This window comes from Cuculus canorus, chromosome 1 (genome assembly GCF_017976375.1).
Source record: "Cuculus canorus isolate bCucCan1 chromosome 1, bCucCan1.pri, whole genome shotgun sequence".
NCBI classification, from domain to species: Eukaryota; Metazoa; Chordata; class Aves; order Cuculiformes; family Cuculidae; genus Cuculus; species Cuculus canorus.
In genome coordinates, this window is record NC_071401.1 from 192,886,720 (window position 1) to 192,904,175 (window position 17,456).

Consider the following 17,456-nt stretch of genomic DNA (forward strand, 5'->3'; position numbering starts at 1 on the left):
CTGATACAGCTCAGCTGTGCATGGGAAGCCAGATAACTGGAGCATGTACACGTGAAGAAGCCAACACTTTTACTGCACAGAGGCAATCTCACGTGGTGAGGAGTAGAGGCAAGGTCGGGGAATCTCTTGCTTCCACTCCTATTAACACTATAACCATCGCAGCTGCCTGAATCTGTGGGCTTTTTGGCAATAGCTGTACCACTCCGCTTAGTCTGCTGCAAGTCCCAGACTTATTACTATAAGTCACAATTTTCCATCTTTATTTATAGGATGAGCACAGAGAAATTAATAATTAAGGCAAAAGTAATGAGCTCTAGCAGTAATCCTTTAAGAAAATAGAAAGAAAAATATCAGTTTACCTTAGTAGCTTTTAATTTTCCCTTCTTGATTAGCTTTTGTATCTTCCTCAGTGCTTTGAGTCTCTTGTTATATACCTTGACTGCATCAAATCCCACCTACAGAAAAAGGATCGAATTTTTTTAAATTTACCCAGATATCATTCTGAGGAAATCTCAAAGACAATTAAGAAGAATCCAAAACCATCATGTAGCTCTTACTGTGGATTTAAGGCTGCTTTTCAGTCCATCGATGTTAGCATAAAAAATTGGACTTGAAAACCTGAGAATCTTCACACCTTCTGGTTCTATAACCTGTTGCCAAAGAATATAAGGTTAAGCAGCAACAACCATATTTTGGCTAATAAAAAGCTGTTTAACTGTTTCAATAGTTCAACTACGTATCTAATTCACACAAAAATGGTGTATCTTTGCTGATAATTGAGGTGATTTAGACCCATGCAACATGGACCAACCATTTGGATCCAGATGAAGAATTTAATGCTGAAACTTGTTAGCTTTGAGCACTCCGCATCCAAAAATCAAGTTGTCCACAATATGCAAGGCACAACTTGGTCTTACACTAACTTGTAGAGTGAAGGGAAGCGACTCAACAATGACTTACATTTTTGTAGTCCTTGACCTTCTTGTAGATGTCTGTGCCAGGAATGTTTCCAAAGCCACCCCATGAAGGACTAACAGAAACAAAAAGAAAAGACAATGAAGGTAAACCTCACTGTTAGGCATTCACAGAACTGAAGGGATTGCAGCATAAAAACTGTCATAGACTCTTGTAGTCTGCTTTCTTCTGCCAAACTAGTAGCCTTATTGGAAAAGTGTCTTATCTTTGTTTTGTGTCATTGTGAAAGGGTCTTTTTCTAATTGATTTATAGGGAACAGTCTTTCTCAAAGACAAGGGGCTTTGGTCTTGACTACTTGCTGCACCGTTTTTACATACAGCGAAATTAATAACTTCTTCTATTTGTTTCCAAAACCAGAAAAATATTTTAAAAGGAGATTAGTTTGGTTTGAAGGAAGAAAGAAAAAAATTTTTTACTCTGAAATAACATTGATCACTTTAGTTTCAATACAGCTGGAATGATACATTTACATTCTTTTCAGATCACTTAAAACTTCTTGTCCAAACCTTTTAATATTTATTTCAGTCAATAACAAAACCAAAATATTTTGCCATCTCCAGATATATTTTTAATAGTTGAAGCATTTTTTTTTAAAGCTTATAAAGCCTCACTTCTCTTTTGTATTTTGATTTCACAAATCTGAGTTGAATTGGGGAATGGGGGAATGTTTTTTTGAGGCTCTTCAAATTCTGTTTTTTATAATCTAACATTCTGTAAGAGTTTTACTTTTATTTTACAACAAATTGGACAGAAGCACAGAAATTTGTCTTATTCTCATGCTTTCCCTTCCTCTTCTTTTACAGGCACACACTGCCTTGTATAAGGAATAAGTGAAAAGGTTACTGGCATGTGCAACATACTGTAGTAGTGTTTCATGCTAGGAGTTATTATAATGAACAATTACTCACAGAAGCCATTCGTACAACTTTTCATATTTGATCTAGAATGTTCCTGTCCCTTTACAGAACTTGGCTGTGTGGGTGCACAAATAACATATGGCAGAGTGCCCAACATGGTATAGAGTAAATACTGACAAAATAATGCAGATTCTCTTTTATCAATGTAATTAAATAATAGCACAGAAATGGTGTTTTGTTCTAAAGAACAGACTTTTTCCATTTCAAAATTTTTGTAAGCCCAAACACATTTTCTGCCACAAATGATCTTGCTTTTCAGCATATTATCTTCCTTTTTCTTGGTATAAAACTAACAATTCTTTCTGATCCTGTGTTACTTACAACTGAACTCTCAGCACAACCGTCAGCAATCCAAACAGAAGGCCAGCAAGTAATCCCAAATCAAGTCCCAGAATGATGGATGCTACACATGTAAAAACCCAGATCATCTGGAGAGGAAATAACAAACGTAAAATCAAAGTCTCTTAAGTATAACATACAAGTCCTGGCCCTGCTAAAGAATCACTAGACCAGACAACATGAGTAGCAGAAGAATTTAAATTTGGAGATGATCATAACTCACTGGCAATTAGCCTACTTCCATACAAAAGTCTTCTTCTTCCTCCAAGATGCTTCTGTCCATTACTGCCTTTTAAGGCAGAGTTAACTTTTTAGGAAATAAGGTATTTTAAAATAATAACATTTTTCAAGGATCCAGTTAGGCTGGTGAAATTAAAGCGGATGCAGTTAACCATTGCATTTTATTTTTTTCTGATAGTGGCAGTCTTTGTTAATCTTTCTTTTGCAATTGGCAAGAATGTATTTGCCCAATGTGTAATGTACTCTAAGATGCAGCACCTGCAGATATTAGAGAGGGGAGAGGGATCTTCAGCGATATCGAAGAATCAGAACTGTTCCAAAGAGAGGTATTTCTTATTAACAGGTTTATGGCACTCTCTAAAGTCTCCACTGAATATTCAGGTGGAACAGTTGAAGTGCGCTCCTTGGTTCCTCTCCACGTCACTGCCCAGGCAGAACACGCAGTGGACCCAATTATAAAAAAAGCTGAGTGCTTGCACTCCTGAGTGCCTGACTGAAGTCAGTGGGATCTTTAACCTGTAAAGAGGACTAGTAAATGACTGACTAAAAAATTCAGGTCTACCTAAGGCAGCTACTGCCCAAATGACACACACTGTAAAATAAATGCATTGAAAAGACTGCATGGAGGGAATACTTCCCATGCAATCTTTTCCTGCCCTAACAGCCACACTGAAGGTCTGTTTCCCAGAAAGCACAGTGGAAGATGTGAACAAGTACCCTGAGATACGGTTATAACGGTTCATAAGAAAAGCCTGTTCACATATCCCTTACCATTTCAAAATGAATCCACATTCAGGCTAGGATTAGTCTTGCTACAACAGGAAAACATATCTTCTGAGGACTACCTCAGATTATCCAGGCAAATGGGATGCTAACGTGGTAACAACATAAATATATGTACATTAATTAAGAGAAGGTCAGCTTTTATGACCCATCTAAACTGTGTGAAAGATAAAAGCAGAATGGTAAAGCAGGCAACAGGCCATCTTTATTCTGATTTTCAAGCCATCTCAACACAAGATTGCTGTAATCTATGATAATTGCTATGAAGGAGTCATCACTGCACAGGAATACCCTGATTGGCAACCTCACTGTGGGGTATAAGGAATAAAGAAGAGAAGCAGAATGCTATGTAGAACTGACCTGATGGAACTTTCATTTTGAAGATGCACACAAAAGTTGTCTGATGTTAACTCCACAGAATTCTGTTTATGTGGTAGTTAAGAGAAATTTGGATGGTATTAAAAGGTAAAAAGCAAACCAGTCAAAAGCATTCAGGAGAAAAGAAAAAATTAGGTTCCTTACAGCATCCACTTTATTCTGTCTCCAAAGACGGGGAACATCAAACACTTGCATGAACATCCCTTTCAAGTTAGCTATCACTACAGCTGCCAACACAGACTGTGAAGAAAGATGATTAAAATTGTTATTTGGAAGCAAGGATGCATATTTAGATAGTGCTCAATGTTATACACTACAAGTCAGAACCTTCCCTGATATTAATCACCATAGTTTAAACAGGGCTATTAATCCTGCCCATCAAAGTTAAGCATTTAAAGAAGACAAGTATGGTACCTTTTGTAAGGGCTCTAGCAATTTCCCCAGGGCAACAATAGAAATCAAAACAATCACAGCTGAGACTATACCAGCAACCTGCGAAGAACAGAGGGTTTATAGGAAATGAAATTATTGAGACTCTATCTTATGTTTCTAGGATTACAAAGAAAACTATATAAGTAGTTGCAAATTACATTTGTTTTAGGAATAAGGAGACCTGCCAAAATGCTGTTGTTTTCAGGCATATGTGGTCAATCTTTATACACTTCAGCTGACACAGAGGGAATTCCATTAAGCAGGTAGCGTAAACAACTGCACGCAAGGTAGTAGCTCTTGGGGAGTTACATTGCATAGACAGATTAAAGGAGCAGAGTCCGTGTGTCAGCCAGAAAAGGGGCTGCTGGATAACTTGTAGTTCTCTCCTGTCAAAACATGCAGAGCTGTAGTACTATAAAACAGAATGGCACATTCAACATGAGAAAGCCAGCAGATGGGCAAACGATGAATAGCTTCTCAGGCCTGCTCAGGCTTAAATACTCATAGGCAGCTGTGAGAGGATTTTCTTTTTCATCCTGAATTCCTACAGAGACAAACTCAGTCCCTTAACTGGGAATTAAATCTAGGGAATGAGGCTTGAAGGATTTCTGACCTCTAATGTAATCCATGCTATGTAAAACTTGATTGCCCTCTTCTGGCAGAGCTACAAAAATGATTCACTACCAGAGTACAAGCTAATACATATGTAGCTTTCCATGTGCCAACAACACAATCATTTTAGGACTATTTTCCTCCCTGTAAAATCTCTGTCCTATATAACATTAAATTTACCCATATATAGTGCTAGTAAAAAGATGTCATTACCTGAGTTTTTCCGCCAGTGCTTTCTTGGACTGCAGTCCGCGAAAGAGCAGTAGTTGCAACAAAACAGGAAAAGGCACCTGAAAAAATGTTGCTCAAGCCAAAGGCAATAAACTCCTGAAAGATAATTGGATGATGCTGTAAATACAGGCGCCTGGAGACAATTTTGCAATGGAAAACGACAATAGCTCCTACAGTACTTAGTAAAGTAGGGAGCACAATAACATTGAGAAGAGTATGGATTAGTAATAGCTGTTAAATGTTTGCACAAATTCCTCTTTTGCCAGTGTAACTACCTGTGTTTGGAAAGCAATCCAGTGAGGTCGGTATACTCTCCCTAACATGGACATACTTGTCTTAGTATAAAGACATTTAAAACTTATTTCCAACAATGTTATCAAAACTAACATTTCTGACAATTACACTAGTATAACTGCATCAACAAATGGGACTGGTATAAATTTAACTCCCAAGCACCATCAGCTAAACAAATAATTTTAATCAGTATAACAGTCTAAGCTTAGACAAAACTTTAGTTAAAGAAAAGCATTGTATTATCAGTAGAACTAATCAGGAACTTTGCAATAAAACACAGTTTCAGTGAAAACTTCTAGTTTGCTGAGCCAAAAGTTTTTCACTCTAGACATCGCAATGAACTCATGCTGAGTCCCAGGCAGTGTTCTCATAGATTTGCCCCAGGGTCACAGATGCTGGCACCTACTGATGCTGGTTGTTCTGCTCAAGTGACAAGGACCCCAGGAGCTTTATGTCCTGGGATCTGGGCCATTCCTCTGATGTGAAATGAGGCATTTGGGAGCTGCCTGCAATTCCATGTAATTGACAGAAACATTGTTTTTCACCAAGCTGACACAGTCACAAAAGCTTTTCAGTCACTGAAAAAATTTTAAGATATAATTTGAGATTTGATTTTGATTCCCTTCTTTACTCCAAAATGAAATTTCCTGTAAGCTTTTTCATTAAGCTCCAACGACAAGAGCAGGCTCTTAAGTCATGTTCTTTAACAGAACAGACGTAGGTGATTCATGCCTATTCCTGTGTAACAGCTGTGCTCCACACAAAAATGCTGGAAATACAGTTGCTGGTGTTCTTAGGCCTTAGTAATCTATGAATCTGTGAAGACAAAATAAACACTAGCAGATAATAGTATTAACCTGTCCTTCAAAATTATGCTACTACCTCCTTTCATGGTGTTATTTTAATTTGTCTAGTTCAAGTAAACCATTTGCCCATCATCCATGGCTGCACTTGACCTTTGCTATGTGTAAAATTCATAGCATAGTATTAAAAGGAAGGCACTTTGCTTTTATAGACAGTAATTCTACTACTACACTGTTTAATTAGTATCTTTGAAGTATATCACCTGCTGGCAGAAGAGCATAGTCAACAAAATAACAGCATAAACAGCACTTCCAGGAATATGTATTATTCATTCAGATTTATTAAAATGAAAGTAAATGCATTTTAGGCACCTTTAAATCACAGTGTTACCAGATCTGACCTTGGAATATTGTAAAGTGACCAGCATGTTTAGAAGTATAATTTTGTTACATACAGTAAGACAGCTTTTCCAAAATCAAACTTTATGTAATACATTAGTATTAAAATAAAGGAGTCATTAAACAAAGTACTCAGTTTATCTATTTATTGTAGAAAGTGTATTTTCTCATATGTTCAAAGGATAAAATTCAAAATTAGCATAGATGCAGGACAAGGCACCTCTCTGACATTTTTCTCCCACGTCCTTGGGCAAGCCACACAACACCTGGTGAAGACACTGGCCAACTGCAGGAATCCCCTGAGAGTTTGTGAAGGCAAAGCTCATATTACATTCTAGCTATGTGCCTTCAGAAACCAGTGGTTAAAACAATTCAGTCATTTTGTTCAGATAAGATGTTCATATGCTGGTAGGCATTTGCTTTTGTGAAGCTGCAGGAGTTAGCTATACAGTTAGAAGTATATTTATGTTGTTGTAACTGGTGTCATGCTGAAAAGTACAATAATTTATTCTGTAGGAATAAAATCATGCCTTAACTGAAAAACTCAACAATTCCTGCATTTAAACCTAAATAAAGATGTCTGGAGCAGCTTCTAGCTTGACATTGCTTGACTCTATCCCCAGCAACACCCCTCAAAATATGCCTTATAGGTAGAAATGGAAAGCAGGTTGCTGAAGCTGGCCACACACAATCAACATCATCAAAAAATTCCCTAATAGAGTGCTTAGCTTCAACTACCTTCTGAGAGCTACTGTCGTCACTAAAGCAACAGAGAAGGAATAATTATTATGAAAAGTACATAATGAAGACAGAACACATCTGGTTTATCTCTTTGTTGTAAATTTGTCAGGTAATAGCTGACCATTTCAGCTATATTTTTTTTTCAATAGCCGAAAAAATTTCTCCTGTCAGTCTTCAATGGTAGTCTGAAAAATGTGTGTAAATGAGGTTTGTTCCATTTGGCTACATAAGTCAACACAAAACAGAACTTATTTTCACTATGTTTATGAACTATTTTGGTTATACATACCTGGTTTCCATCAATAGCATAGTCATACTTGGTTGCATATACTTTCCCCACAGATACGGCAATAGCATAAGCAACAATAGCAATGGAAAAGGAGGCTGCTATCATCTGGGAAAACAGGCTGACATCTGGAGGTTCGGGAGGCAAAAATCTAGCATTTAGAAAATATAGTAGTGTTATCAACTTTGATCAAATTCTGTTCTTACTAGAATTGTCAAGGAGTTTGAGGCAGAGGCACACAGGTTGCTTGTAATATGAAGTGTAATGTTTCAAGTTAATAAAAATGTGGAAACAGCCCATTGACATACAGAACACGCTTATCTAGCTCACCATAGCCCAAATCCGGATGCTATTAGTCAGCAACAAAGTTCCCATTGTTCTCAGCATGATTGAGATTTGGCCTTATGATAGCAAAGTGAAAAGGTACATTTTTTTAAGCACTGAGTAAAGAATGTATTGAACAGTACCATGTATTACATAAATATGTTAATGGCCCTTCATACTATTGTTAACGCATTTCATCAGAAGATCTCAAAAACATTTTATCCTCTACTGTGTTTCCACAAATCTTAATTAATCAAGCCCTGAATACCAAATGGAATGTGGTTACTACTGTGAAGTGCTCTGAATCTTTCAAGTGAAAGTCTCTACCAGTGTAATCCTCAACATCCTTGCTCCTATGACTATGGAAGTGACAAGATTGATCGGGATAACAGTAGTTGCATGAATAAGAATAGGATAACTCAACTCTACAGAAATTAGATCTATGCAGAATGTCATTATTAAAAATCCTTTTTTTTTTTTCTCACATTTTCCATAGTCATATATTCACTTCATGAGCATGAAGCAATTCACTCCCAGGCAAACTTCACGAATCAGGTAGATTTTCCTAAGCCCATTTTACAGATGAAGGAAAGCTAAGCAACCTATTTAGGTGGCATAATTGACAGAGCCAGAAGGAAAACTCAGGAAATGTCCAGCTCTGAGTTCTAAACTTAGGTTACAGCTCTCAATATCTCTTTTATGTCTTTTCTCTTACCACAGTCATTTTTAGCTAGTTAAAATAATACCTATTTCCCAGAAAATAAAGGCACTCACCCTCTTGGAATGCTCTTAACAATGCCTGCATTGTATTTTTTTTCCAAGTCAGCAGCATATGAAATGCCAGTGGCTACTATTGTCTGCAACAAAATAAAACAGTTTTAATACTTAAAAGAGGTTCTTCTCTTCCTGTAGCTAGCCCCTTCTATTTTATCTGTTATCAGTTTTTTGTTATGCTCCTTTGCTTACCACAATAACTTCTATTGGTATAGGTATAGGTATCTTGTGTTTGAACCGATCATTTATTTCTTTAACTACCATGCAGATAAAAATGGTGAGGAGTCCAGCAATAAGATCTGCAATGTTGGTGGTACCAATTTTTTCAAATGTTTCAATAAGGGTCTGAAAAATAAAAAATAACAACAGAAATGTGTCCATGTCTACTTGAAGGATTTGAAAATACTCATTAGAAAAAACAGATGCATGGAGTTTCGGAGGAGGCTGAGTTATTTCTTTACTCAGGCCTGGAGGAGCTTGGAGGTAACGTATTGTCAAGGTGCTACAAATCAGATTTATTGGTGAATTTAACTGAAAAAGCATAACTGCAAATATTGTCCACACAGGGGGCTTCTACTTCCTGATTTTTAAGAAATAAATACTAAATAAGAAGACCTATATTTTACCTCTATATGTTCTTGGAGTAAGGAAGGGAAGATGTATAGCTTCTTCACTTTGTTCAGATAGCAAGGGAGGTCCTAGTTTTTCTACTAAAAAGTCAGCTAGCAGACCCACGGGCAAAACTGTGATTCACTACGTGCCCAATACATATGGATTATGTTTCCTATTTCCAGTGTTGACATATAGAGAATGAGTATGAACATATGGGTCCCACCAGGCTCGTACACTTGAGAAAAGCAGTCACTAAACCTCACCTTACAGTAGTTATCCCTCCTGTCAGAGTTCAGTCCCAGGCTGGAGGACTCTCACAACTGGGCTGCAATAGGCAGCTCCCTTCTCCACCCTTGGTGTGCCCTTGCTTGGTTCCACTGATTATTGCAGACAAGCATACAGAGATAACAGGAAGGAATGATTACAGAAAAGCTACAAGTACTCCTCTGTCCTCCTCCTGAGCATCAGGGTAATTCTAGCTTGCCCCTCTTCTCCAAGAAAATTTAATTATTTCACACATAGTGAAGCAGCTTCAACAGAACAATGTGGTAGAGAAGGGGTTAGAAACAGACTTCTTGCCTCCTGGTTAGCTCCCCAAATACTGAGCTGTCAGTTTAAAGGCAAGTGGAGAGTTGCAGCAGCAGTACCACTACTAACATTCTGAAAAGACACTGGTTTTGAAAGATAAAGTCTAAGTGCTTAATCATCTACTTATTTCTAAGCTAAAGAATCAGCCTTCCTGAAAGACTGAATCAAATGCGTTCCTTCAGGTAAGATAAGCCATTTCTTGCCCACTGTACTGCCATTCTGTGGATCCCATTCTTACTGACTCTCTCTTGCACTGCCCGACTTCACAGCAGGACGGTAACTTCCTAACTTTGGCCTGTGAATTCTGCTAATGTGGGATGCAGTTTGTTAAACACCACTTTTGAAGTAAGTCCAAAACTTGCTGAAGCTGATACAGCAAGTCACTGGTTGAGCAGACTAGAAATCACAATTTCCTTGCTCTACACACACCTGCAAATACACTGGCTTGACTCACCTGTAAGAACACAGAATCTTTGAGCTTTAACCTGAAAAGTCAGCACTCCACTCAGGCATATAGGAGCTGGAAGAACCATGTAATTCCTTTTCAAAAATACTTTCTACTAAATGTAACTCTCTTCCATAAACATAAAAAACGGAGATCGAAAAACCTGCTGGATTAATAAGTCCATCAGCCTGCCAGTTCTGGTCTAAGGTCTATTAGATAATGCTTTGTCTCATCTAATTTTCCTTGTCCTGAGGGAAAGAGTTTTCTTTAATTCTGAAGAGATGCATAGCACAATTATTCTTAAATAGCCCATGAGATTTTTTTTCTACATTTTACCTTGATGTTTGTAGTTATATTCATCCTACTATTGCTAATCTAGATGTCTAATGTATTTTTCTATTCTGGTTGTCTGAACTGGCATGTAAAATCTATAAATACATTTTTTTGTGTAGAACAGCCTCCTTTAGAAATTTGTTACTTTAATATGAAGTGCTATGGAAGATCTAAAATGCTATGAACCTGAATAGTTTCATGCTGAAGTCAGTGACAAAACTCTCAATAATTTTCCTAGAGAAGGAGACTATTCCGTAATATGAGACCTCTAAGAATTCAGTGTTTCTATAATCCAGCCAAGACATTTCTCCGTTTGATCTTTTTCTCTAAGATCAACAAATGGAGTTGTGACAGCAACATTTAGCCTCACCTTAGCTAACCAGTAGGTACCTGGCCGTAGGGTGGGAATCCACATCCTTCTTTAGGTATTCTCAAGTATGGCTATGGTGTGGAATGGAGGATGGTGCCCTTTACCAGAATGACCTGCTGGTTTAAGAGTAAAGAGGCTTGGGACCAGTCAGCTTTGGGAGATGACCTCACAGCGTCAAGAAATGATGAAGCATCCGACATAATAAGCCAGGAACCAAGGGGTGAGATGGAAATTAGTCTCCAGAAGTGACAACCTAGAGAACTAGATAGATACTAGAACTAGAACTTTTACTAAATAATTACATTTAAACTTTATGTGAAAAACACCTCTGCCTGAAAAAGACTTCAAGGTGGCAATTAGATTTTCTGTCTGGGGAACTCTGAAAGCAGATACTTAGGGCCCCACAGCTATAAACAAACAGCTGCAGATCTTCATGAGAGTGAGAACTAAATGAGTGCCCTGCACTTACCATCATATAAATGAACCATTTCTGTATGAAATGGAAGCAGAAGATAAACAATTATACAAAAATTCAGGCATAAACCAAAACCAAAGTAGAAGGGCATACTTACATATATTATGGAAAGGACACCGTTATAGTTTTTTGTTGAAACATTTAGGACTATTTTCAATTGTGACACAAGCACTTGAAAAGCAGCTGCAGTTGTGAATCCCCCAACTAGTGGATCTGCAAGGTACCTCACAATGAAACCAATCTGAAGGACTCCAAATACTACCTGGAAAAATCATGAAGAATAACATGCTAAAAAACAAAAAGGTACACTTTTATTTGGTGACTTCTTATGTTTTATTCTTTCCTCTTTGTTGATACAGAGTCATAGGACCATTTTCCCCCATTGCAGCCTAGTGTAGCTTAATATTATGCCATCCAAGGAAATAAAAAGAGACACAACAAAATGTGTGAAAGGATGCTCCAGAATATGCACCACTAGCTCTCAGTTTCATGCAGGTTTCTTGGTCTGGAAAGGGCTATTCTTCTGTTGCCTGTGCTCCCAGCCATGCTGCCACAGACTGCCAAAGATAAGAAGAATAATGCTCCAAAAGCTCTGCAGAGTCTGAGATTACCTTCCATCATTTTTGTGTCTTACTACAGGAGAATGTCTTACTGCCCTAGCAGGTATTTCCATGTCATGTGTTTTCCAATTAAAATTAAAGCAATATCAGTCTCGTCTCTTCAAGCCAACTATTTTACCTGTAAAATTCCAACCAGAAATGTGAGGGTACTAGCAATCAGGACTCTCTGTGCATCTCTGGATTCAATGTCTATCAGTGCTCCAGTACCATTAGTCCCAGTAGCATTTATGCCATCTATGAGAAAATTATCATCAGGGGCCATGCTCAATACCACAGATCCCACCATCAAACTGACTACAGGGAATGGACCTGTAATGACAAACAGAATATACTAAAGTTTAATGTACATCAAAAAGAAGCATTTATCAGACTAGATGAACAAACTTTAAATCAGAAAATTGCATTCAATATTTTAACTGGGCTACATTAGTAGTATTAGTGTGTCAGGAGCCATAGGGACTGCAAAAATGACACAAAGACACATTTCCTTCCTTAAATAACTTATGTTTTACATAAAGGTGCAGTTTCATGCTTTGCTTAAGCCAATTTAGGGCTGTACCAAGGCTGAAAGAGGAGCATGTTCCAACCACGTCCCTTGTATCAGCACCACAGCCAGACAAAACAGATCACTGAGCCAGCTGAAAGCAACATTTTTCTTTTTTCAGTTGCGGTTAGTTTTCAGTTGATCCAGAGTGTCACAGAGCTACTGTGACCAGCAATCCCAACACCACGGTGGTGGCAGGAACATGCACCAAGGGCTACGCATCTTTCGGCAGTAGTATGGTATTACATTAGCTAAAGATGACTGAAACTATACTTTGGGCAAGATACAGAGAGAGTAAATAATCATTGTGTCAGCAACACATAAACTAAAAGCAACCACATTTGTTGCAGTTATGTTCTAAATCTATGCAGGAAGGGAGAATGTCTTAAAGAAGGATGAGTTAATCTTATAGGCACCTTAGAGGACACGTCAAGAGTAAGAGTACTGGAGAAAGTATAGAAAGGAATGTTTGATAATGTAGAAAATAGGGATGTCAACATAACTAGAGATGACAACTCAGACCTGGATAGCAAATGCAAGCTGATAGGTAGGGTAGGAAAAGACTAAGAAAGTGGAAAGAACGTACAGCAGTATATGATGCAACAGAGAGGAAAGTTGATGAAAAAGTGTAATAACATGCCAAAGTTTTTGGGAGGAAACCACTCTGCTGTTAGCAAATATGAACAAGGGAAAGACTGTCTTTTGTTAGAATTAAGAAAAAGAAACTTCAGTGATCATACTGTAACATGAATTTCAAATGTGAGAACTGACAGGAAACAAACCCCATATTTTAAAGGAAGTATTCAGAAAGAATCAACAAGGTTTACCCATAGCCTTGATGTGAGGCCCTAGAGCGAGGCTGGAGTGTACACACAGGTTCTGGGTCTCCGCGACAGGCAAGAAGATGATATTGTCCATAGTGATCGAAAAAGGATGCAGCAAGGAAGGCGTGTAGAAAAGACTAAGGGCTCTGTTTTAGCCATCTTGAGCTTTAGCTGGTAGACAAAATGTCTGTTCATACTGCCTACTGAGGCCTCTCTCTTGTAATTTCTTACATAGAGTATAGACAAAGAAAGATTTAAACTTCAGCATAAATGCAAGCAAAAAGCATGCATGTGCACAACTGAAGTTAGCTATTATGCACAATTGCCTGTACAGAGAAGAAACATCCATCAAGTCACCCAAACCCACCAATATTTAAATTCAGCACAACAAATTTGGTTCAGAAAGTAGTTATCACAGTAAGGATTAACATTTTGTAATAGATAATGCACTGTAACTTGAACACATGCAGTTACCAACTGAGATGTGCCTTGATGTTCCCAGGAAAAAGTATGTCAGGATGGGAAAAAAGGCAGAATAGAGACCATATCCGACAGGAACTGCAACCAGCAAAGCATATGCCAAACCTGAAATGATAGACCATCATGACAGTCCGATTCAAAATCTCTCAACAAACTAATATATTGTATAGAATAGACTTTCAGAAAGATTTACTCATTTGGTCCAGATAGAATTTAGAATGTGTTTTGTCTGTAAACCAGTTGCAGGCACATATGTAAGTATATATAAGTACTGACAGGCTGAGAGAGTTGGGGTTGTTCAGCCTGGAGAAAAGAAAGCTCCATAGAGGCCTTATAGCAACCTTCCAATACCTGACAGGACTACAAGAAAGCTGGGAAGGGACTGTTCATGAAGGCGTGTAGTGATAGGACTAGGGGCAATGGCTATAAACTGGAGAGGGGCAGATTTAGACTGGACATAAGGAAGAATTTCTTCTCTATGAGAGTGGCGAGGCACCGGCACAGGTTGTCCAGGGAAGCTGTGGCTGCCCCGTCCCTAGAGGTGTTCAAGGCCAGGCTGGATGGGAACCTGGGCAGCCTGATCTAGTGGAACGTGTCCCTGCCCATGGCAGGGGGGTTGGAACTGGATGGTCTTTAAAGTCCCTTCCAATCCAAACTATTTTATGATTCTATGATTCTGTCAATGACTGTAAATGATTACATATCCCACACTGGCAGCTGGATAAATAAGTACTGAAAGATGTTCCTATATTTGTACAGGTAGCACAAAACATAGGCTCAGATATGAAATTTAAGTGAGGTAACACTGTTAGAAGAGTGAATGGTCTGCCCATTGAGAGAAAAGAGGGCTACGCAAAGTGTTCTATTTATAGGCAGAAATTTCTAGTGCAGATTGAATTATTGAACTACAAATATGCTTCAGTATGTTCAGCCCTTTGGAAAACTAGGTCACTTCTTTTTTTTTGACTGTCAGCTTATAGATTTAAATACCAAAAGTAAATCACACAGATTTGAGAGTTTTGATCCTTATCATCACGTTCCTTTGTGTACCTGCGCAAGCCGTCAAATCCAACAAACAATGAGAAAAAAAAAGTTATTATCATTACCACACCCAGGTTAGCTCCCACTACAGAATGCAGTATTCTGCTCCAAAGATACTGCAAAAACCTATCAGAGTTCAAAACAAGCAAAGCCCTGATCATAGTGCTGTGACTGGTGGAAGGATTGCAAGCAACACACACAGTTGCTGGGAGTTAGGGACTTCAGGGACCTCAAGATCCCAGAGGACTTTTTTTGACTTTATTGTATGATTTAGAATTTCAGAATTATTCTATTTTTTATAAATTACAGCTAAATGTAGATTAAACCAGGTACTAATTTGAGGGTTCTTAGTGTTGATTGGTTGGGTTTCTTTTTTTAATACATAGATGGGAGAACAAATGGTTTATTTAATAAATCATTTTTACAAGTGAAATCTAATCATGAGAAAATGAGGACCCACTGTAAAAAAATAGAGGCAATTACTGTAAAAGCATAATAGTTGTTATAATTCATACAAAAAGCCCATCTAGCCCAGTTCTTTTTAAAAAGGCAGGGGCGTCCTGTAACTGTGGCTCTACCTTCGGCAGAGATCTTCCAGCTCTGACAAAGATTCTCTGTGGGACTGCGGACAAATTACTTTGTTATTCCTCAGGTCACCCCTGCCTGGGGCAGAAGTTTGTAAGCTTTCTTTTCTGGACAGTCTGCGCCTTCCTAGCACGCTCCAAGGGAACAGACAGGAGGGAATACTTGTGGCTAATTGGGAATGCATAAACGGCTTTCTTTGTTCCCAATGGGAATCCCTTTGTGCAAACACACAATATCCAATGAGGAAAAATGTGGAGTTGACACAACTTAACCTCCCCCGCTCCTGGAAAATTGTGAAAACAGTATAAGAACATGACTGAGGTGAAAGAAATTAATGTGCTGGATTGCATCAGGGTTATGGCTAGTCTTGTCCTAAGTGGACCTTCTCAGCTGCCTCAGGCAGAATAGTTCTGCCCTTTAAGTTTTCCTTAATTAGCTTATTGTAACCAATTTCAGCTCATTTCTGCCACTTGTTTATTTGTTCACCTCTTGAATGCTTTCCTGTTAAATGGCATAAGGAAATAAGGAAAACTTAACATTGCAAACCAGGTACTGCAAATATCCATCAAGTTTATGGATTTGTTTAATGCAAACATGCCACCACCTCCTTGAGGGCTGTTTTCTGCATATGCCTGAACAATCTTACTGGCAAAATTTTAAAGGAGAATAGATATCAAGGTTGCATTATTTTGGAGCTATGTATTATTAAGAATTCTCTTACTGTGAGGGTGAGGAGGCACTGGCACAGGTTGCCCAAAGGAGTCTTGAATGCCTCATCCCTGGAGGTGTTTAAGGCCAGGTTGGATGAGGTTTTGAGCAACCTGATCCAGTGGGAGGTGTCCCTGCCTGTGGTAAGGAGATGGAACTGGATGATCTTTAAGGTCCCTTCCAACCCAAAACATTCTATGATTCTATGATTTTTGTAGGCAGTTGCCGGAGCGTTATAGGCTCAGATAACCAAGAAAGGGAAATGAGCCCACCTGACCTGTCTGATTAATCACAATGTATTGAAAATTTTAAATACCAAAGTGAATGTTCTTCAAGTAAAAGGCTTGGGGAAAAAGTTAAATACACCTTGACAGCCCATCAAAGGAAATTTAAATCTTCTAGCCAAGCAGAGAAAAAAAGGAACACGTTAAAATCATTAATTATTTACTGTAAAATAATACCTAATATCTAGTATTAAATAACAAGTCTCAGATTTGTAATTCCATCTGCGTGACATCCCTGTGTTCGGCTGGCTCCCTGTGGAGCTGTCCCAGAGAACAGAGGGCCGAGGTGCCCAGCTTTACCTTGCAGGGTGGCAACAAGGCCGGTGCTGACCCCTGAGATGAGGTCGCTGATCAGCCACTCTCGCACCCGGTAGTTGGGCAGCCACTCCAGGATGGGCAGGAAGGACTTGGTGATCTGGAAGGCCCTTTTCCTTGAACATCTGCAAGAAAATGAGTGATGAGTCTGACTGGGAAGCCACCAGCAGCCTCAAGCTGACAGCAAACCGGGGCAATGCCTGTTTTAGCAGGCAGAGACAGGCACGGCCGAGCCTTGCAGACAGGGGTGAGGCAGGGATCAATGTCACAAGCACTGCCTCCTGAAGGAAGTGCCCCATGGGCTTTTCGATATGAAGGGAAGACAAGATCCATCTGCAGACATTGTTCCCTAGATCGAACTTGCATCTGCGGACTCTTTGATACAAAGGGAAGCCATGATCCACCTGTGGATGTTGTTCCATAGCTGGAACTCGCATCTAAGGGCTCTTTGACACAAAGGGATGCCAAGATCCATCCCTGGACATTGTTCCACAGATGGAATTTGCATCTATGGGGTCTTCAATACAAAGGGAAGCCAAGATCCAGCTGCGGACTTTGTTCCATAGACAGAACTTGCATCTATGTGCTCTTCGCTACATAGGGAAGGCAAGCTCTATCTGTGGACATTATTCCATAGATGGAGCTTGCATTTACAGGTTCTTTCATATGAAGGGAAGCCAAGATCCATCTGTGGGCATTGTTC

General features: G+C 38.9%; 1 protein-coding gene across 3 annotated transcripts in view; it reads right to left on the reverse strand.

Annotated features, from left to right (window-relative positions):
* SLC26A4 (solute carrier family 26 member 4) overlaps positions 1-17,456 on the reverse strand; it is a 28,542-nt gene that overhangs the window by 9,909 nt on the left and 1,177 nt on the right. For 2 of the 3 annotated variants that reach the window (XR_008449136.1, XM_054062730.1), the window contains exons 2-15: positions 16,739-16,878; positions 13,815-13,925; positions 12,091-12,281; positions 11,450-11,614; positions 8,722-8,874; positions 8,530-8,612; positions 7,435-7,582; positions 4,891-5,004; positions 4,048-4,125; positions 3,778-3,873; positions 2,215-2,321; positions 961-1,030; positions 558-650; positions 360-455 (exon numbers count right to left, since the gene is read on the reverse strand). Coding sequence is in view for 2 of the 3 variants with exons in the window: in XM_054062730.1 (XP_053918705.1) it covers positions 360-455; positions 558-650; positions 961-1,030; positions 2,215-2,321; positions 3,778-3,873; positions 4,048-4,125; positions 4,891-5,004; positions 7,435-7,582; positions 8,530-8,612; positions 8,722-8,874; positions 11,450-11,614; positions 12,091-12,281; positions 13,815-13,925; positions 16,739-16,878 (1,645 nt within the window). In the remaining variant the exon portion in view is untranslated. Of the gene's footprint in view, positions 1-359; positions 456-557; positions 651-960; positions 1,031-2,214; positions 2,322-3,777; positions 3,874-4,047; positions 4,126-4,890; positions 5,005-7,434; positions 7,583-8,529; positions 8,613-8,721; positions 8,875-11,449; positions 11,615-12,090; positions 12,282-13,343; positions 13,562-13,814; positions 13,926-16,738; positions 16,879-17,456 lie in introns of those variants that run through there. The other variant, XM_054062740.1, reaches the window with a different exon arrangement.